This window comes from Cyrtonyx montezumae, unplaced genomic scaffold, assembly GCF_038088225.1.
Source record: "Cyrtonyx montezumae isolate F1298 unplaced genomic scaffold, pur_monq_1.0 scaffold_7, whole genome shotgun sequence".
NCBI lineage: Eukaryota > Metazoa > Chordata > Aves > Galliformes > Odontophoridae > Cyrtonyx > Cyrtonyx montezumae.
In genome coordinates this window covers 3,216,279-3,238,127 of record NW_027072078.1, presented here as the reverse complement: position 1 = coordinate 3,238,127, position 21,849 = coordinate 3,216,279, and the positions used below count along the sequence as shown (strand labels likewise).

Below are 21,849 nucleotides of genomic sequence, written 5' to 3'. Positions count from 1 at the left end.
GCATAAACAGCTTCACTTTTCCCTCTCCAACCATCATCCTCATTGCACATCGTGGCAAAGACAGCATCTTTAAGTTATGACTTCACAAAGGCAGCGCAGGACATGTAATGCTTACAAAAGGAAGAAGGAAAATTCTCAAATTAATCATAAATTATTGTCAGAAAGGAATTACAATTACATAACAGGTACGCAAGAATCAAGTACTGCTCCAATGCAGCAAAGTACATTTAAATACAATGGTGCAAAGTGAGGCATAATTGTTTTCATGTAACCATGATAGCAATCAATCTTTAACTACATTACTTGTTTTTCAATCATAATTTAACAAAGGCTCTGACATTCATAAAACCTTCAGAAAGCAGCATCAAATTCAAGGTACGCACATTCAAGTGAGAAAATGGATGGAAGTGAATAAAGCATAACTCCCGATACAAATGAAGAATTTTAGAACCAGATTTTCACAGAGGCACTTTCAGAACTTTACTTTCAAATGAATTCAGGCCATTAGTTCTGCTCGATTTCTACAAGACTTACCCTATGCCAGGAATTTCCTGTAACACTCCATTTTAAGTTACAAGGAGCATCACATATCATCTGATCGGTGTCCATATAGCCATATGACTTCAGTTTTTTATAAATACAAATTCTGCCCTGGCTGGTAAGTCTTGACACACATAGTAGATCCCTGTCAAAGCACACTGAAGAAGCAGGGTCACACTCTATTACCAACTAAAGCTTCAGAAGATTTCATTTTGCAAAATCTTATAAAATGTCAGTGATCATTACAGTGAAGTTTAATGCAAAAATAAAGCTTAGTAAATAATCCAAGGCACAACTTCACTACGCAGCATCTTCTCCTCCCCATTCCATTTTAAGCTCATTTATTGCAGCCTATCACAGTGATCTTGGAACACAGAGGAGCTCTGAATATGCAAATGAGTTACCAAGTGCAAAACATAAATCATAGTTTCAGACTGGTGTTTTCCAGCTGCTCCAGATACACTACTTTTAAAAAGGTTTTAGTTGTGAGACAGGGATGTTCACTGCTTTATTGGCAGCAGCTGAAATGACATGATGCAGTTTACAATCCAGCTGGAGGGAGCAAACCAGACCTTGCCTTGACGAATTTTCTCCGGTTTGAATTTAGAAGATGCATCATAGATGACATACTGAGTGCAAAATCTCTGGTCAGAAGTAGATTCTGCATGGTATGCCACCGTGTTGATCATCTGTGTCACATCGCTGTCTGGTTTCGGCTGCCGAATCAGTATTTGTCCTCCTGCTGCTCTGACCAGCTCCACAAGATCGCTCTTCTGGTGACTATTAAAGGATCCCAAAAAATAGAAGTAGCATCCATCAAACAGCTTAGGGAGCTAGGGGAAGGAACATAAAAAGAAGTATAAAAACAGGACTTCCCAAACTGAGAAAAAAAGTGAAAGCAAACAGTGAGTGCCCACAGAAAGTACAACTGAAAATAATGAACATGAGAAGTCAGACTGAACACATATGGTCCTCAGTATAAGCACATAGCCGAGCAGAGTCTGCTTACCTGGTAAATTCTTGCTATGTTTAATTATTTTCCAGCACAAGGTCTTCAGCTATCCTCTAGGATTATTCACAGCTACTTTTACAAGAGATTGAATCAACTCCTCCAGCACCATCAGAAAGTAACCAGAGATTAACCCAGTTAAATAAGAAGTGCTCGGATACGGAAATAAGATGCAACTCAAAACGTTTCTTCCTTTCAACTTTCAGATTATTTCAACTACATTTCTAAAGTAGATCAAAGAGGGCCAAAGCAGCATCATTTGCTATCCCATGCAGCTTCCTCTGTAAACGTAACAGAGCCTTTCTTCTGACAAGGTTATGGCAACATAACCACTAATGGAGAAAAATGACTGCTTTATGGACGTTCGGAGTTCTTTCCATCACCTTGCACATAATCAAATTTCCGTACAAGGCCACATTAAAATTTTACATCTATTGCACCTGGACAAGTGGCAAAGGGCAAAATCGCACAAACCAAAGGTCATTAAGACAATCTGTCTCAAGCAATAAAACCCACCAGCTGTTCCCTGTTGAGCCGGCCTCTCTGCGGGCCACCTTGGATTTCATACTTCTCTTCTTGTTCTCGAACTGTACTTTGTAGACAGGCTTGTACCCCTACAATGAGGAAAGCATTAGTTTCAACTCTCGCCATTAATTTAGACAAGAAATAATTTGTTTCCTGTTCCTTAAAAAAAAAAAGAAAAAGAAAAAAAACAGGCTTGCATTTCATTTCAGGGAATAAAGAGCTGCACCAGGATAAAAGGATTATCCATCATGCAAAACATGCATCCACACAGCATCAACTCTCGTGTGATTTAGCCATTTTCTTATAACCTCAAATAGAATTCACAGCAGAGGTTGTAAAGAGGCAGGTTAGATGGAGAGAGGCAATATCACGTTAAGATCAGTGCAGTAAACACGTGGAATTATTACTGTTCCCTCTTAACTGCTACTAAAGGTCAACCACTTAATGTCAAATGTCAAATTGCTGAACATTTGGAAACTCAAAGCCAGCGCGGAGAACCGACTCCGCAGTTAAGAAATGGAAGCGATTGCCTGATAAAGAGCAATTACAAAGCAAGTACAAAGCTGTTTCTGAATAGTTATGGTCTTAGATAAATCAGATGGGATTTCAAGGCCTCCAAGATCAGCAGAAACTGGAGGTTTACGCTGAGGTTTCAACAGTGGCATTTATTTTTGTTACCACTGCTGCATAATGAGATTGTCTTCTACAGTCAACAAGGTCTTATCTTGTTTTAAGGCTATTTTTTTTCCCCAGTCCAAAATGCACTGATACTGATGTATAACTAACATCTGTGAAATGTACCTCCTGCCCTGACTTTGGGAAGAGGAATCACTGGAATCACGTATACTTCCCTCCATGTACAGGTAAAAGGTAATTTCACTTGGTAATTTCTTCAAGAAACATTAATATGAACTCATGCAAAACTGGAAGGGCAAACTAGTCATGTATTTTCTTGAAAGTAACTTCACAGAATCACAGAATCATAGGGGCTGGAAGGGACTATTATTCATTACAGCAATGTATAGATAAGCTGTCTTCAATAGTGCTCCTAACTGAAAAAATAAACGTGAAGGCTATTTCAATACTTTACCTGATCATCACTATGTAACTGGATTTCCTCTATCAATGCATTTCAAACCTACAAGGCCATTCTTTCAAGAAAACTTGGATGTTAATGGGCATTGCTCACAGTAGAGGAAAAATCTTCTCAGCTAATCTTAAAAGCAGAACTGTCCATTCATTAAGAGCATGAGTTATTTCAATTTACCATCAAAAACTCAATTGCAAGGATTGTCCACTACAGAGCTGAGGTTTATATGTAAGAGTACATCACAAATTGATCAGTAATAAAAAGTAATAAAAGGCTGCATAAACACAGAATAAAAACAGGCAGCTACAATGCCTTCTTGTACAGTTACTTCTCTGAAAGAAAAAAGAAGAATCACAGAATACCTGTTTTCACAGAAAATGTAGAACAGACTTTTGCACACATCTGCCCATTCTACACCACCAGTTTCTCTAGCTAATCTGTAGACACCAAAGCTCTTTGCTACACTTAGTGAAAATCCTCCAAGACTCATCCAGATGTGTCCTTTTTCACCATCTCCATAGGAACCAAAAATATTTGCTTCCTTGGAAAACTGGAAGTATGCAAACAGACCATTTGTTTGCAATCCTATCAGTTTCCTTGTCAACTTTTACCTTGCTTAACGGTCTAGAGTAAGGAGAAACTTGTCTCTTAATAGATGACAGAGTTCTGGGACACTTCAAGCAGCTAACACTTAGCCTATGTGCAGGTAGCAGAGCGTTCCTGGAGCCCTCAAGCTGATATGATGTGGAAAACACACAAGCCTCTAGTTGTGCTTCTATCCAAATCACTATATTTACTCATCTAAGATTCTTATTTGCCTCCTCTCTGACTTGCTTTTGACCTTCTCCACACCAAACTCAGTGCCAAGCCACTTGCTTCTGAAAACTACTTTTGGATTCCCCTCTTCAGATGCAGTGACTCCAAGTAGCTACCATGGTCTCAGTGAAGCTCAGGACCAAATAATCAGCTTTGGCTGTGGTACAGTGTCAGCTGGAAGCAGCAGGCACGTGCAGGATCTACTACTCTTCTAAGACAACCTCATGCTAGAAAAAAATCTCAATTTCACTGTTAAGAGTATAATACAAACAGATGATTAGTGTATGCTTTAGGCCTTTCGGTGTTGTGTTTCTTTTGTTTTTATAATACAGCCAGGGACAACCTCTGAGTGCTAAGCTGAATTGACTCAATAAAGCCCAGGTCTTTTTCCTGAGTAGATCTTATTAACTTTAAAGCTGCTAATCTGTATGAGTGGCTGTGTAACATGACACTTCCCTTTTAATACCTTCTTAATTGGGATGACACTCAGCTTGATAGATAAGACATATAGAAGGAAATAAAACACCACACTGTACTCAAAGGCATAGCACTCGACTGCTTTTATATGGATGTTTCCAGGAGCTCTGTGACCTCATAGTACTCCTATTTAAATCAGAGGCACAATGCTCCTTGACTTCAAACAGAAGCCACATTAAATTATTTCCTGATCATATTGGGTTCCAATCTCCTGTTCAGCCCTGTACTAAAAGAGCCCCCAGTGAAAACCTGATCCCAAAGTACACACACAGAACAAATGAATGAAAACTAATGTCTATTAAAATAATTAAAAGCCACCTACGTTTCCCCTTTTCTAAAACTGACATGAATATCTTATTCACTTCTGTAAAAATAAGTCAGCACAGGAACCTCCATCTAAGGGAAGGACACTCTTGAAGCTTACCACAACTAGAGGGGGAGATCAGTGTTGCATTGTTTTCGTTCCCAATTCATAGCTGGAAAGCATCTGGCTTATTACAAAATGGAATGAGATCACTTTTTTAGCCAAGATCCCAGCAAATCTTGGTTAATTGATACTGTTGCCGTTTTTTTCCTTCTAAAGCAAAGAGGATGATTACTGCAACTACACTTCAGTGGCCCTCTAGTTTAATCACAGTAGTTGAATCTGTTATCAGTTACCAATACAGGGGGCTTTCTCCCATTTCAAAATGGACAAGGGCTGGTTTGCAATGCCTAATGCAAGAGTGCAAGCACTCATTAAATAAGGCTTGCTGCCTGCCTGACAGGAGATGATGCTGGGGCAAGGTCACACGTGCAGAAGGGCCAGGCAATGTTCTTCACTAGAAAGACAGAATATTTGAAGTTTAAGAGCCTCTTAAATAGCTGGTTTCACACTTGCAACATTTAGATGTAAATAATACCAGATAGAAAATATTGCAGTGAAAGGTTTTGGCTTCATACCATGGCATTTTAGGTTGATGTCACCGCATTTGGAGGGAAGAATACTGCTCTACCCCGCGCTCCTCATTAGTGAGATCAGTAAAGCATCACTACTTAAACTGATCCTTATTAACACACTGAACATCTGCCCCCACCTTCTCACCTCCCAGTATTTAAGAAGCAAGCAGGTTAAAAGGGAGTCCACTAATGATACTGTTAATTGACCTTTGATACAACTGCAGCTACTAGTGGTGGAAACGAAGAAATCGTTACTTGCAAAATTTAAGATCAGAGCCCTATAATCCTTATTAATGTTAGTCTTATTGGTTTATAATGAAACTAACTGCATCAGCAAAAACAGTTTAAACAGGGTGAAGCACAGGCAGAGCTGGATGCCAGGAACATGTTGCAATCACCCAGATACCCAGGGGTAGCTCTCAGTAACTCAATTAGCTTAGTGGAGGTTTTGCTGGATTTGCATTAATAGAGCAAAGAGCAGGGGTTAGTCACAAAATTCTTCTGGAACAGCTAAAAGTAATTTAGGAAGATGCAACAGTAAACAAAGAAGATGAAATATCACACAGACATGATTCAGTAGAGACTGTAACCTCCTCAGCTCATTCTGCTTCTGCTCTGAGTTTTAAGACTTGCATGCAGATTGAGCAAAGCTTGATGAGGTTATTTTCCTAGAAAAGAAGGAAAACTGAGACAAAGCATAGAGGAATTTTGTAGAGCTAGCTTCGACTTGCTTCCTGGAAAACATTACCAATCTCTGCCATAGCACAGAAAAGTTTTTTCATGTTACCTTGTGGATTTATAAAGTAATTTTAGAATTGCACTTCTTTACAAAGTGAGGTAGAGACCTCATTTGGTGAAACAGATCATTTTTCCAAAAGATGGAAATGCCAGCAGGTGCTGCAGACTAAAATTAATCTCCTTAAGAGGGAGAGTTAATAAGTTAATCCAAGTGGTATTTATTAAACACAATGGAGCAGATGCTTAGGAAGCCCTTAAATACTGATTGCCAGAAGCTAGGATCATGTTATATGAAAATCATCACTTTGCTTAAAAAAAGAGTGGTTTTAAGTAATCACCATTCACCAGAGATGTTTTCTAGAGTGAACAAAGCAACTGGAAGTAGATATACCTGAGGTGAAGAGGTTAGGTTATACATCACTCCCATTTTCTCCTCTGGGAATCCCAGTAGCTGCACAATCTAAATTGGTGCCGACTTGGACACAAAACTGCTTCCCTACTCCTTGCCAGAAGGTGCCAGCCACTGTAGGAGTGCAGAAGTTTAGACCCCGGTGGGTGATGTGAAACATTCCTCCCTGTTGCACATCCAACATAGTCACATTCATGTGCACTCTGGATATTTCTACCACCTCCCACGGACCTGCAAGTCCTTTACAGTTGAAACTAGTCTCCAACTGCAGAGTAAGTGTGAAATTCCAGTTGTCAAAAATGTTAAGCTGCTTTAAGGAGGAAGTGCTTTGCTTTAGATAAACATCTTTATCTAAAAATACTTAAAAGATAGCTCAGCATGGAAAAAAAAAAGACAGCTCAGCCTGAGAAGAACCAGATCAAACTAATTTGGCACTTCCCTTGTCTAATAGCCTAAACAAGGCTGCTCCAAGAAAATTTTGCTTGAAATGCCAGTCATGCAGTCCCTTGGCTCTTCCTGCCAACTCCCAGTTGTTCCAAGTCCTTACAAGAAAGGCAGGATTTTTTGCATTCTTGTAAGTGATCAGATCTGAGTCACTGATGCTGCTCCAAGTAAGCAAAGCAGATGAAGGAATCAGCAACTGGATACTCTGAATTCTCCCAGCTACTTTGCCAAAGACTGACACAAGCTCATTTCCATGCCTATTGTTACCAAGACAGTTTTTCATTCCCTCCTTTAAAAGATGACAATCAATGCTTAAGACAAAAGAAAAGCTGAAAAGCTATTAACCACTTCCGTTGGTTTTAATTATGGTTCTGTGATCCACAAAGAGCACAGAGGGAGTACAGTGTTACTTGAATCTTTGTCTCAGGCGGCTTGCAGAAGTATAATGATCCTCTACCTCGTGCCCTATTACAGTCTCAGAAATAATGAGGGCAATAAAGGAATGAAACAAATGAAAGATATGGCCAAGGGCAAGGAGTACAGCAACAACAGTGTTCAGTTGAATTCTACACTTCTCTGAAAGTGAACAGATTGCTGACAGAATAGTATGTATGGAAAACGCAACTAGTAAGGTGGAATTCTAATTTCTCACCTGAGAAGATCTAATACTCCACAGCAATGATATCCTTTCATAACTTCCACTTGCAGAAAAAAAAGAAAGCCCAGATCTGAAGGCACACATACTTGAAATCCTAACTCTAATAACTTAGAGGCCTTGTACTTTGCTCAGACAGTGGAAAGACCACACGTTATTCCTCCAAGAGATGCTGAAGGATATTTCATCTGCATGTACAGACACATGTAAACAGAAGCACTACAGAACTATACAGAAAGATTGAAGCAAAAGAAGGAGACTGCTTTTCTTTTAAGACAAACAGTTGAAAAGCTGCTACAGCAGAAGAAATACACTTAAAGATCTTTTTCACAAGCATGTATATATATATTTCTTTTAGTAAGTGGAATAGTTGTATGTGGGCTATAAGTATAACTTCAGAAATAACAGTACAATGCAGCTTACCTTATGGTTAAAAAAATTCAAGCACTCAGTTTTATGCATAGTCAGCATTTCATTAAGTGTTGCACTGAGATTTGTTTTTCAAACAAATTCAGCGTAGACTTGAACATTAATTTCCTCTAAGTGAGCAGTTGGGAACACTGAACCATAAGCAACTCCAACTCCTCCTCCCATTTATTTGCAGTGGCTGTGACAGCAATAAGCCAGAGTACAAATGCACTTTGGGAAGTTTATTTGCATCACATTTAAGGAGAGTTATCCAAACAGGAGTCAAAAAGCCATAATAAAGAGAGAAAGTTATGAAGAAGGAAAGCAAAGGCTTCTTTTTCCTAGACAAATGTTCCATCAGCAGGAGTCCCATTATTTGTTATAACAATCTTTAATTTGTAATGACTCTGAAGAAGACTAATAACAGACTGGTAGGAACAGATGGAGTGGTGCTGTTAATTATAGGCACTTAGCTGCATCAGACCCCATGAGTTATTACTAGCACTTCCCACTAGGGAGGAGAATCACTCACTTTTAAGTAGTATGTTGCTTGCTAAGCTGGGAGCATTATCAGTCAGGACTGTACTAATCAGTACTCTACCACCACATAAAACAAAACTGAGTTGCAAAGTATAAAACTATTCCTTGAATAACCCTCACTTCAATCTAGTTTGGTTTTTTAAATTGATTTTTATTTGCTTACTTATTTTACCAGTCACACTGCTATGAAGTTCTTCCACAAAGATTTTATCTCAGGACTCACTGATCTCTGCTACCCAGCTGAAGGCCTGGTAGAGATATTTAAAAAGTTACCACCGTATGCACAAGGGCAACGTTGTTTTCCTCTTGCGAATGCTTACAAAGCTACAAACTAACTCCTGGATGCACATCGCAGGGAGTACGCAGCTTTTAGGGCCCCTTTAAGAATCACCCGAGAGAAGAAAAAGTCCTTCAGGAAGCCAAATGAACAGTCTAAGAAAGCAAAATGATTACGTGGTGCCTTATTTGTAAAACTATGATGCACCTTTTGAAGCGTTAAAGCAATACTTTCAATAAGCATTATAGAACGTGGAAAATCAGACCGTTAGAGAATCCTTAAGCTCTGATGTTCAGTCACACAGCGCAAAACCGGAATGAAATTTGGCTGTGAGCTTGCCATGGACAGTTAATTCATTTGTAGTGCCATTACTAGCTAAAAGGACTTAGCCACGAAGGTCAAAGGGAAGAAGATGGCTTTAACAACTCCACTGAAAGCAGATGTAGTAGAAAGTGCATAGAAATCATTAAAAAACAAAATCAGAAGTCAAGGTCCATCTTCACAGAACAGCTACATGGCAAAGCACTTGTTCTATAAAAACTAATGAGGAAAGATGACATAAAAACAACTACTTGCATACTAAGGTGATACTATGCAAATCGTCTTTGGAGGCTTAATAACCTTGGAGGTTATTACTGTCTTGCAAAAGAGTGTTCTGGTCTGCACAGCATTAAAGTTATTTCATGTGCCTGTGCTCTTAGATGAATGAGCTGCTGTACCTGGTAACTCCTACCTGTGACTGCACAGAGCCTGGCACTTTTCTGAACAAAGGGAGAAAGTACAAGTAGGGGTTAATATCAGCTGACAGCATCTCTCGGCTTACAATGCCTAACTCTTAATAGATCTCACCTTACACGTATATAGGCAAAACCTTTCCTTAGATCCTATACCCAAAGCAAGCCAAAATTTCTTATCAATTTGAACAGAAGCTGATTGTAAGTATCAGGGATGTGGCAGACTCCTTCCTCCTCTTCCAGGAGGTCTCCCAGAATCTTTGAAGTCACCCTTAAGGCAGCAATGAACAAATTCATTCCCTACTGCTACTCCCAAGCATGACAATGCAATTCACACACTTACTACCAAGGAGGGAGACACTGCATTGAATTAAATATCCTCATTTTGGAGATTAATGAGACAAAACCCCACGCTTTCTGTTAAGTTAGTAATCAACACACACAGTCAGGATGGCCGAGCGGTCTAAGGCGCTGCGTTCAGGTCGCAGTCTCCTCTGGAGGCGTGGGTTCGAATCCCACTTCTGACAGCACAAGCTATTCTTTTCAAAAGATGCCTGGACACATTCCAGGGCAAGTTGCTGCTGTAGTGTACTTCCTTGAGCAGGTGTAGGGCTGGGAGGATGGCCTCTAAGGGGGGAGAAGGGAGTTCCCTTCCAATCTCAAGCATTCTGACTTTCTGTTAGATGTCGGTGTAGAATTCTGTGCTATTGGACAAGTTGTTTTAAGAAGAATTTTCTCTGGAAAGCCTATTCATCATTTCCAACTAGAAAAAAATAATTTCATCTATTTAGTACTTACACTCAAACCTGAGGACCCAACATCCAGTCAGAACAGCCATCATACATTTGACAGTACTTGGCATTGGAATATCAGGAATAACAACGTGGGTTACTAGGAGAAATAAAAGCAGTGAAAATCAGAACCTCAGAGCTATGCTTGATAAGGAAACAATAGTTATTTATGAAAATAATAGGCTATAATCTAAGTGCTATTAGACATCATGGGTTTCTATGTTCTTGCTGTGAAAAAATCCCATTTTTACAGTTCTAAGATTAATCTAAATATTTCAAGGATTGATGAAAATGTTATTCTGTGATTCTATGACTTGGGTTTATGGCATCACAGAATTATAGGGGCTGGAAGGGACCTCTAGAGATCAAGTCCAACCCCCTGCCAAAGCAGCTCCCTAGACCAGGTTGCACAGGTCATCTTTGAAGAATTATCTTTAACTCTGAGAATAATCTTACCACGTGACCTCACTGCTTAACACAAAGCTAACAGAACTCAAATCACAATTCTGGAGCAGTAGTTAGCGTGTGAAAGGAGACAGGGAATAAATTACCTTAGCATTTCCTTTGCAAGCAGAAGCAGCACTTCAAATTAAAACTAAAGGGGGCTTTAAGGTAATGCACAAGGCCCCCAAATAAAAGGGAGGAAAAAACCCACCTAATTCAGCTCCATCACCTTAGTAAATAAAGAAATCAACAAAATTTGTTGAATGTAGCACAAAAGAAGAAGGTTGTCAACTGTTAGTCACCGTTGTGTCTAAGTACTTTAAGGAGATAAAAAGTTTACACTATGCCTCCTTGTCTCCTGCTCCAGTAACCAGGCAGACCTTACATGCATTCACATGCAACACCGCATGCCATCCTTTGGCTGTTGCTACAATTCAGGGATTTCAGGAACTACAGTTAAGGATGATAAAACAGTATTGTTCCAGATAGTATCTTAACAGATAATGTGCAGAACTGCTGTCACTATTTTAAGAAAGCTACGTACCTGCTCTGTTAAACTCAGTGCATCTTTGAGCCTTCAGAACAGTTGCTAGCTTGCTCAGCAGTTTCTGTTGTTCTGAACTAAGACTGCTCCCCAGGATACCAAGAGGTCCATCTCTAGGCTGGCTTGGGCTCTGTGATGGCATGAAGGGAAAGTCCAGCATAAGCAAAATGTTTGGGAGCAAAGAATACAACTTGCTTAGCAAATGGTCTATCATTAAATCTCTTTGTAAAAAGCAGCTCCAGAGGAAAGAAAAAAAAAACAACTTGACATTAGAGGTACTTTGTTTAGCTTATGGAAGTTACAAAGATAGGAAGCTAATGCAAAAGTTGTTTTTTGTTTTGCTTTTAAGCAGACTGCTGTCCAGGCCTTCTGCTGGTTGGACGTTCTGTTAGCAGCCTTGCTGACTGCAGTGTTGGAGGAGAAAAGATTTTTTCAATGTAACAGCAAAATCTTCTGCTCACAAGGCAATATTACCAACAGCTACACTGCCAATATGTTGAATACCATACCTAATTGGCATTTCCTTTTTATTAAGATGCTCCTATAAACTGCCCTGCAAGTAATGAATACTTAGGTTTCTTAATGCAGATCACTCCAAAGTATAAGATATTGTTTGATCAAGTTTTAAGCCAGGACAGCGGTGATGCTTCAGCTCCTGGTGTTGCTAAGGACACAGATACCATAGTGCACGTGCCTCTTTAAGACCCAGCTACCCTAAAACCTCAGGCTTTGGAACAAGTGAAGTACATGAACTGGCATCCATCCACTGGTATGGGCTCATCCCCAAGCAAATACAAAGTCTGGCTGTTTTGCTTGCTACAGAAGAGCCTGCATTTACTACAGGTGGGAGCAACAGTTATGCTCCCCCTGATTTAGCTGAAGCAGTTTATTTTTCATCAATAGGTATTTTATTGTCTCACTGAGGTGGGATCATAGCACGCTATGTACCCTGAAGTAGAAGAGGACTACTTGTATCAGTTGGCTCATCAGTTCAGTCATCTTCCATTAGGAAGCAAAAAGCACACCATGATAGTGTGTCTGGATAAGCTGATTTTGGTTACGAATCCAGAAGACTTTGGAGAAAAAAAAAAAAAAGGAAAAAAGTACCAAACCAATATTATGCTGCTTTCAGCTATGTAGCTGACATATTCATTGCTGGTTAAGGGACAATACCAGAACAAACTTAAAAGCAAAAAAAGCTCTGTCTACTTTAATTCTCCCTGTAAAGGCAGAGGCTTAGGCAATCCACATAGGACCAAGCCTTTTGCACTTACAGGATGAACTTCTGCTATTTTCTTTAAAAACAAACAAACAAAAGCACAACTACAACAACAAAAATAAACCCACACCAAGCACTTACCTCAGAGGGCTGGCTAAATGATAATGACTCATTCCTTACTGGCAACATTAGCACAGACTTCATCTTTTCACTCTCTGCATAGTCCACAGGCCGCAGACCAAATATATTACTGGCAAAACAAGCACAGATGGGTTTAAGTAAATAAAATGTGACTTGATTCTTAACTAACTGGGCACGTTAGCTGGGTAGCTTCCCCACCACCACTTTCTAATATGTAATTTCAGCTAAAAACCACAAAGCCTCAATAAGAATTGTATCCAAGACAGATGGATACTGAATTACAAGCTGCTGCATTCAGCTGACGAATAAGGGGTGTTCAGAGCATTACGGCTAAGTAAGCCATAGTTCTTGATAAACTCTTTTGAGATGCACTGATATCATTCACAAGACTCAGAAATTTCAGCTTCCATCTTTTCACTGGCCTCAGAGGATCAAGAAAATGCATTTTTAGCTTACCCTTTTGCCACAGAAGGAACACTGCGAGATTCTGCCTATTGAGTTATACACTGGAGTTTTATGGTGTTAGGCTCTTATGGGAAAAGCTATCTGCATTCTTCCTGAGAGCAGAAGCTCCCTCACGCATCCAAAATTTGAGTAAGCATCTTATTTATCTGCAGTGGGCCACAGAACACATTACAGCCAATTCATTCAAATCTGCGTTTGCTTGGTAGTTTTGTTGAGAACTGTTCATCCTATGTGGCATCTCATTGTTATTAGATATGCTTCAAGACCCCTCAACTCCCCCATTCTTTTAACATCCCTGACAGATGTGATTTGCTATAAACACGACACCAAGTACAGCTATGGCTTTGGTCTCTTCCTCACACAGCTTTGCATTTGCAGGATAGCAGCGAGAAGAGGAAAGCCTGAAACTGCAGAACAGGTGTAATTGCTGTTAACAAACACAATCCTTTGCCAGCTCTCTTGGGAGATTTTCTGCTTGTTCTGCCCTTTGTGGGAATAATGGTTATTCCAGATGATCCTCTTCTCCTCACCTCATGTAACTCTGGCTGTTAAAATGCATAGTAAGAGCTCATTACGAAGGGGAAGCTTGTCACCAAGAACAAAGCCCTGACTCAGTGCCTGAAACCTGGCAAGCTTTGTCATCAAGCAATGAAACATTTAAAGAGGTCAAAGAACTGCTGCATCTTTCAAGTGCTGCCACTTAGTTAGCCATGCGTTCCTGCGCAAAGTTAGAATCCAGGAAGCTTCACAGCAAATTCCACATGAGGCTGTAACTCAACCCAGCCTGAACAAAAGCTCAAATCATTAAATCTTCATTCTGACTACACTAGGGGGCTTTGGTCTGCTCAAAGTTAAAAGACATGTCTGACCCCAGACTCTTTCTATGCTCCTGACTGAGCACAGCTTGCTGACTTCAGCTCTTGGGAGCACTACAGCCCACAAAAACTCCTCACGGGAGATTCCGGTATTTTACAGTTTCCCATTTCATATTATTGCCAAAGCACAGCTCTCCTGTGTTACTAATGAGCAGAAAGCCAGCCTAATACAAATTCTGCAGACTAAAAGATAATTGGTTAAACCTCAGCCCAGTCCTGGGAGTTGTAGCCCATTAAATACTGTCATGCTGTTCCTGCTTTGTCATGCATCATCAGGGTAGCTTCTGCCTTTTCTTTAAAGAAGGGTCATATCCCACTCGAACTGCTGCAAAACAGTTCCTTTGAACAAAGGATGCAGAGAAACAGCAGTCGCACATACACTAAAGCCAACTTCAGACTGGATGGCTGGCTGACCTTTTTGCTTTGAAAAAGTGAGAAGGGAAAAAAAAATCACAAGTCTGTCGCAGAGGTTTGGGGGTGTCTTCTCTCCTAAAGGTACAGTTGAGATCTTTGACCACTGGAAAAAAAACAAACAACTAACCACCTGATGAATATTTACCTTCAGGCCAATGCAATCATATGTTTAATTGGCCAAAGACATTCGTTAAACTGCTCAAACAAGAGCTTTAGCTACTCCCCCTTTATTCATCTGATTGTATCTTCTTCCCCTGTCTCCCATGTTTAAGAACATTTTAATCATCTCTTACCAGAGCATTGCAAAATGCCATCCTGGCATTACGAGCTAAGAATTAATGGCTAGCCATAGGATGCTAAGGTGGCAGTTAAAATGAACGGTGATGAGCTTGAGAAATCAGAGCTGGAAAAAAATAATTGATGGGTTGAAAAAAATAAGTGATGGGTTTTAAGTGTTTTGAATATTTTTATCAAAGCAGCTTGCTGATCAGAAGGAAAAAAAAAAAAGAGTCCCTGAAATGTGGGAGAAGCTCTTTTACAAAGAAAAAATAAGGAATAGCTCTCTATAACAGTCTGAGTATGGTATTTCTTTGACTTCCTTGTCTAAGAAAAAGGACAAAAAAACAGATTTTTTCATGTTACTTCGGCACTTAGAGGTAATCATAATAAGAAAGGCACAAGGTCTCTGTTCAGCTGGTACCATTCCTGGTGTAGTTACTTAAAGGAACTATTCCTAATACATTAGGAGCAGGACTGGCAAAAAAAATGTGCTCAAACCTGTCTTCAGCCAAGCTGAAGAAGAAGAGAAGCCTTCCACAAGGCTGAGAATTCAAACAATGACTTCTGATCCACTTTGTGAAACGAAATTCAGACGGCCATTCACATTTGGTCTGCTCTGCTCTGTCAAACAAACAGCGTTTTTAGGAATAGTGTTCCCCATATAGGTTTGTGTTTGCTGAATACAGGTCCATATGACTGTTTAACAAGTTCCACCTTCAGAGGAAGGACACAAGTGTTATACCATCACACAGTAATAAATGCCTCTGGTGCTTAAGCCAAAATATGAGGTCTCTAAGGCACTCTTCTTTCTACTAGAAGTAAGAAGGCTTCTTGCAAGTTGATTTAAACATCCACGAGTCAGATGTATCCTTTGATGCAAACACTCTCCTATTAGCCAGTCATCAAGGAATATTCAGTGGAGGGCTTCAAGGGCTCCAACAAATTCCAATCAAAGAGCAGGATGTCTGTGCTGAGAACAAAGATGAGCCCAATGAAGAGCAACTCAATATAATCTTCTGAGTACAACTTCATGTGAGACGACAGGTGATATCTTAAGGACTGACCGATCAAAGAGCTTCCTGCCAAAAGCTTTAAAAATGGGATTCAGTTTATGGTGGAACATTGCTGAATTCTTAGCAACAAAAGACTACAAACAGACTAATTGCTGTAGTGAAAAAGAAACTTAACAGCTACCTCCTCCACGTTTCAGGGAACTTTCAAGCAACCAGGGGAGAACAGATAGAGGGACATCCCTGCCAGTTCCTCAGTAGCCCCAGACTCGCTTTTGCCTCCATGCCATTCATTAACTGGGAACAACAGCCAATCCCTAAGCATTCCCAAAGGTTTGTTCAGAATCAGACTCAACTACTCTGACAGCTAACACCTAAAAAAAAAGTTAGGGCAACAGCAATTTTTACTAATGCTAAACTTACTGTGCATGGAGAACTGGCAAGATAGCCCATTTGAGTGAAAACACTTAGAAAGTACTGCGAAACTGCAAATACACAGATCTAATTTTTCAAGTCACTTGGCTTGCTGTGAAGCAAGGAAAAAGACAGAATTCAAGAGAGTGAACACGTGAAAAAAAAGCTGTAAAAAATAAATTAGCTATGTGTAGAAGATTAAGTTTAAAAAAACCATTAGCTAGACCAGTGGGACAATCAACAGATCCACTGGTCCATATAATATTTTGTCATTTGCACTTCATGTCTCTTCCAGTAGTGGAAACATCAAAGGGCCACACCTACTAAATCTTAAAGATTTCAAAAAAATTTCTTTCCAAGGAAGATTGAAATACTAGAACTGCTATCTGGAAAGAGATACAGCTCTCACCTGTATTCCCTTTGTCCAAAAGATATGCAATGCCTCATATATTAGCCACAGTTACTTCCTCGTGCCTTGAGGTCCCTTGGAAAGTGGCTGTATTTGTTCCCAGATATATCTTAGATATATCTTACAATTCTCCACAGCCCAGGAGATCTTACCCATCTTCAGGTGTGCAGTTAAACACTTTCTATCTTTAAAAATACGTATTTTATCTTGTTCAATCAAGATTCACACTGAAATTCGTAACTACTGTGCTAAGGAGGCTATTCAATATAATATTCGCTTTAATTCCAATAGATTAACTCTCCAGCACACAAGGGATATTAAAGCACAATCAAGTTACATCTATGGCCAGAACAGACATATCAACCACTTCTGGGGATTTTCATGCTGCATATCCCCAGTAACACCTGAACACACGTTTTGCATTCACAATGCATTAAGGTTAGCTAAAGGAAACATCTCTGAGTAACCACAGCGAACTATCTGAACGTTCCTCCACTCTGTGAGGCAGCAAAGAATCACTGCAACACACTAGGATAAAGAGAGCCCTCACCCAGGCTGGAAGTTCACTGAGTGCTTGGAAGAGCCCATGCAGTAACCAAAAATGAATTTCATTTAAAGAATAAATACAAAGACAGGTAGCTTAACAAAATCTGATCCAGTCCTAACTTACGCACTGCATACCTTTAAATTTAAGGCACTCCTCAAGTGTACCCCTCGGGGATGCCAGTTCTGCCCATCACTGCTCATCTTCTACATTACTGATGCTACAGTCATAATGTGTGGGTAAGCACATCCCACATTAAGATAAATGAAGCTAATTATAACTAACCATACCACACAGACAATGGTAAGTGCACTATCTGAGGTGATCACTCTGCTCTTGCCTCCTGTTTTTAAAGCACTGCTCAACAGGTCTCCTGGATACATGGAAAAACCCTGAAGAAAAGCATGCCTCTTGCCAGAGTCTTGACTTCATTATAAGGGTTTCTGAATTCATTAGGAAAAAATAAATTAAACCTTTTACAATAAAGAGGTTTCAAATCCACTCACCTACCACTCACCTAGACAAATCCAACCGCTGCTGAATTAGGACCAGATGCAGTGGTAGAAAGCCACCCTGTAAGATTTGGGAAGTTGTGGTCCAGGGAAAGATTGCAGCATTTTTGTTATTAAAAAGTAGCAGGCCTCAGTAGAAAAGGGAAGGAAGACGTTCTCAGAAGTCTCACATACATTTCTGTTGTTTACATTGTTTCTTGGCAATGTTTGGATGAGGTCAGTGAAGTCTTACTATTCAAGTCTGAGCACCTGACTTCTAGATCTTCTTCTTTTTATGTCTCTTATGCTCTGTGTAAACTGGAAAACAAACATCTTCCCTTCATCTCTCTGATAGGAGTATATGCAGTAACACTTCAGGCAGGGACAGAGAATCTACTGAAGATTTGGAAGCATCACTTTTTCCAGGGCAGGGGGCAGGCAGGGCTAGGTTGTTGGGTTTTTTTTTTGCCAAAGCAATGAAACAGATCAAGAAAAACTATGTTCCTCAAAAGACTGAAGAAAAAAAGCATATGTTTACATATTTATAAACAGCGTGGATTAGAGATTCTGAGTACAGTGGAGGTTAAGTCAAAAATGCTGTATATTTAGAAGAAAGAAGCCATTTTTTGTACGTAAGGTACTGCAAGAAGTAGCTGCCTGCAGTTGTAACCTAGCCTACGTCCCACTGCCTTAACACACAACTGAATATTACCCATATTCAGTGAAAGCTAAAGCCAAGTTTAAGATTTATTTAAACCTTTCCTTCCATGATTAAAAAGCTCCTCTTTCAACAGAAGGTCATGTTTGCTCACATAGAATGAGCAGAAATGGGTTTAGCTTTGTCTCAGTTTGCCTAAGCTCAGCAGCAGAGATTCAGGCTAACAAAGAGACCTGGGGAGCCCCAGTGCTGGCATCTGGATTCTCAGCCATGCAAATCTTCCAGCACACCAGTCTGTTGAAAACTTGCATCAAAGCTGTTGCCTGTGCTGCACTTTCAGCTACCAGACAGACAAGTGGCAAGTGTCGCACAAGCAGAGAGCAATACTCAAGTGGTCTGAAAATTAGTATCTGAAGTTGTCAGCTTAAGGTGTAATGCGTGGGTCTTTGTTGTTCAAGAACAAAGTGAAGATGAACAATTGGCTCCTTTTTCACAGTTCAGGTGGTTTATTTTGTGTGCTTTTTTTCCCCCTCCTCCAATTCTAGTGTTTTCAAGACTACGACTGTTATTGAAAACCCTATGCTTTTCCTGACAATACCTCAGTTCTGTGATCTTCAAGAGTGAATACTGTGAGCTGAAGTGATTAAATGAAATTTGCCTGTTTCTTTATGCTGTTGACAAGGAAATTTTTGTCAAGTAAGACTTCATCCTGCATTGTTACACGCACACAGACTCCTCTACTGACATGTGTTAACTGCAAATTTTATGTATACAGCAAATTTGATATATCCTGGCACAACAGCAATAGTGTAACACCTAAAACCTTCTGCTAGCAAGGAGATCAGGGAAAGTAAAAAGCAGCTGTAGCAGTCCAACGCTCAACTAGTTCAGCATTCCATATCTTACTGAGCTATAACAAAATACCAACAGAAAAGGGTTAAAACAGGGCAAGCATATTTTGTTACTTTCCAAAGACAGTCCCCAGCTATGTATGATTCAGATTTCTTCAGAAAAGTCTAACACAAAGTCAGATGGAAACAAAAAACCTTGAAAAGGTTTGGGGGGAGAAATAAGCACCACACAGCATACAATGTTTAACAACACCACCACTACAATAATTGCTTTCATTACTAGCTTTGCTCCCTATTTATTTATCCATCCCTGATACTGTTGCTGGTGCTTAAATAGCATCACATCTACTCACACTGCATCACGGGAGGCACCGTGCAGAAGCAGCAGCTCAACGATGCTCACGTGCCCGTTCTTGGCAGCATCGTGAAGGGGCGAATCGTTCTGATAACCCGCAGAGTTCACCAGTGCTTTGTGTTGCAGCAGCAGCTCCACCACCTCTCGGTGCCCATGATTGCATGCCTCGTGCTAGTGTGGTGAGTCCACGAGCAGTAGAGAGAGAAAGCTCAAGTGAAACAGAGCCCAGGGGAAGGCCCTCTGTCACACCAGTTAACACATTCGTTTTCAAACCCTCTCAGATGATGGTCAGGGAAAACAGTGCAAGGATAATCCATTACATTCCCAACGTGAATTAACCTTGGAACAAGCACAGGGAGGCAGTGAACAAAGGCCAACTGAGTGCAAATTAGACCACAAAGAACAAAGCCTCACAGATCACGCTCACCCAAGAGTACTCCTCAGGAAATAAAGAAGTTGCTGAAAAAAGCCTTGCATTTATTCTCTGTATTTCAAATATGCAATACTTTTCCATCCAACCACTTCTTCTACTTCCAAGAATGGTAAGAAAGATATCAAGTACATTAAGTACCCATGAAATATACAGATGCCTGCGATCACTTTCTGGTTATCAGTCACATTTTCTTCATGTGCAGAATCTTGGACACATCTGTTCCACGTTCTAACCTAGCAAAGGAAAGTTGAATTTGGCTGTGGCTGTTAATAGTAAATTATTTTACACTGTCATCATCTTCTACCTTGAACAATTCTTTGTCACCTAAGTGCATATAACGGGAACCAAAGCATGAAAAAAGTAGGGATGAAACAATATCTGATTAAAAGGCACGTGGCAAAAAGTTTACAACTCACCAGTGGTGTCCAGCCAGCATTGTCCTTAATATTGGGGTCTGCCCCATTTTTCAGCAGCTCTGCAACAGCTGTTATGTCACCCTGCGTAGGTGAGAAATAATTATCATTACAGGGTAATGAAGATACACAAAGACTACAAATTTAAGAGATGGAATGTTAGAAGTTTACCTGCAGTGACAATGACATTAAATCAGTCTTCCATTTGGAAGTCGCTAGGATAACAAAAACTTCCTTAACTGGATTGAAGACCAATGTTTATCATTGCTGTTCACTTCAAAGGAGATACCCATTTTTCCCAGATGCATATGTTTTTACATTAAACTCAGGTGCATAACTGTCTTAACTCAGAATCCTGAAATGGAAAGTTCAATGTGGTACACTAGAATCAACTGCAAGGATAAGGAACGCTTACTCAGAAGTTATTTGTCCTTCTGATCTTTTCTCCTGTTCTCCCCCTCAAGTCAGAAGGAAAAGATCTATATTTAACACTGAAATCACAACCCACATTGAATCTTACTGAAACTCTGACAGTTACTCCAACACAACAGTTTTCAATTGGCTTTTGGAAAACACATTATATTCAGGTTTTACTACAGGCAATGAAATGAAAATAGTAGAAAATGATTATTATGGAGACAGATTAGAGGCCAAGTAGAAATATAGCAAAAGAAGCTACAGAGCAGAGATGGTGAAGGCATTTCAAGACAACAGCTAACACCCTAGAGGAAGGTATTGAAACACTAATATGCAAACTGGTATCTTGCCCTTCTCCTTAACCAAATTTGCAATGTATAAATATAATGAGCTATAGGGGTGGGGCGAAAAAAAGATTATTCTGTGATACACAGGAAGTTCTGTGCCTCATGTAGTGCCAAGGAACTGTTACCCCACAGCACACCTTGGGAAAATAAGAGAAAATACTGAATCTTAAGTACAACAGAAATAAACTTAATCCTGTTTGTTTTTGTGAGTAGGGAGCATCGCTGAGAAAACAACTGCTTTAAGCTTTACTCTCTAGTTTGAGAAAATATGAAGACATCACACTCTGCTCAGCACAAATAAATCCAGCAAGCAAGAAGTGAAAATTCAAAAAGAAAGCACTGAGAATCGCTGGCTCTACAGCAGTCAAGCAAATTAGGAGGCAGGGAAATTTCCTGCATTATGTTCACAACCTAGATGTCCCAGTAAAGCATTACATTTCAAAACAATTTAAGAACACGCCGCTGTTAGAATACGGTTGCAAGGTAACAGACACGCATCATGTCTCAGCAGTTACTCAGAAGCAGCTAAGATGGTGAGATCAGCATCAGATCTCTCTCTACAGAGAAAAGATACAATTATCTGTAATAAGCAAGATCTGAGCTTATCATTTAAAGTTAAGTTTGCAAACACGTGCAGGAAAGGTTTGACATTTCGATAGTACTCCCCCCTAGAGCAGTAAGCACAGCTAATAATTTGTGTGGGCACTGGCATACCGAAGCTGTTCAGAACAGTA

General features: G+C 40.0%; 1 protein-coding gene and 1 non-coding gene across 2 annotated transcripts in view; one reads left to right on the top strand and one right to left on the bottom strand.

Moving 5' to 3' along the window:
• Positions 1-733: 733 nt before the first annotated feature.
• The window catches only part of BARD1 (BRCA1 associated RING domain 1), a 35,561-nt gene continuing 14,445 nt past the window's right edge, over positions 734-21,849 (bottom strand). Inside the window, exons 5-11 of the mRNA XM_065750927.1 lie at positions 20,355-20,435; positions 19,504-19,676; positions 12,741-12,849; positions 11,381-11,510; positions 10,400-10,492; positions 2,066-2,163; positions 734-1,373 (exon numbers count right to left, since the gene is read on the bottom strand). Of these exons, the coding sequence (XP_065606999.1) occupies positions 1,041-1,373; positions 2,066-2,163; positions 10,400-10,492; positions 11,381-11,510; positions 12,741-12,849; positions 19,504-19,676; positions 20,355-20,435 (1,017 nt within the window). The 3' untranslated portion in view covers positions 734-1,040. The remainder of the gene's footprint in view (positions 1,374-2,065; positions 2,164-10,399; positions 10,493-11,380; positions 11,511-12,740; positions 12,850-19,503; positions 19,677-20,354; positions 20,436-21,849) is intronic.
• TRNAL-CAG (transfer RNA leucine (anticodon CAG)) lies at positions 10,046-10,128 on the top strand. The gene has a single exon. It is a non-coding gene; the product is annotated as a tRNA-Leu (tRNA).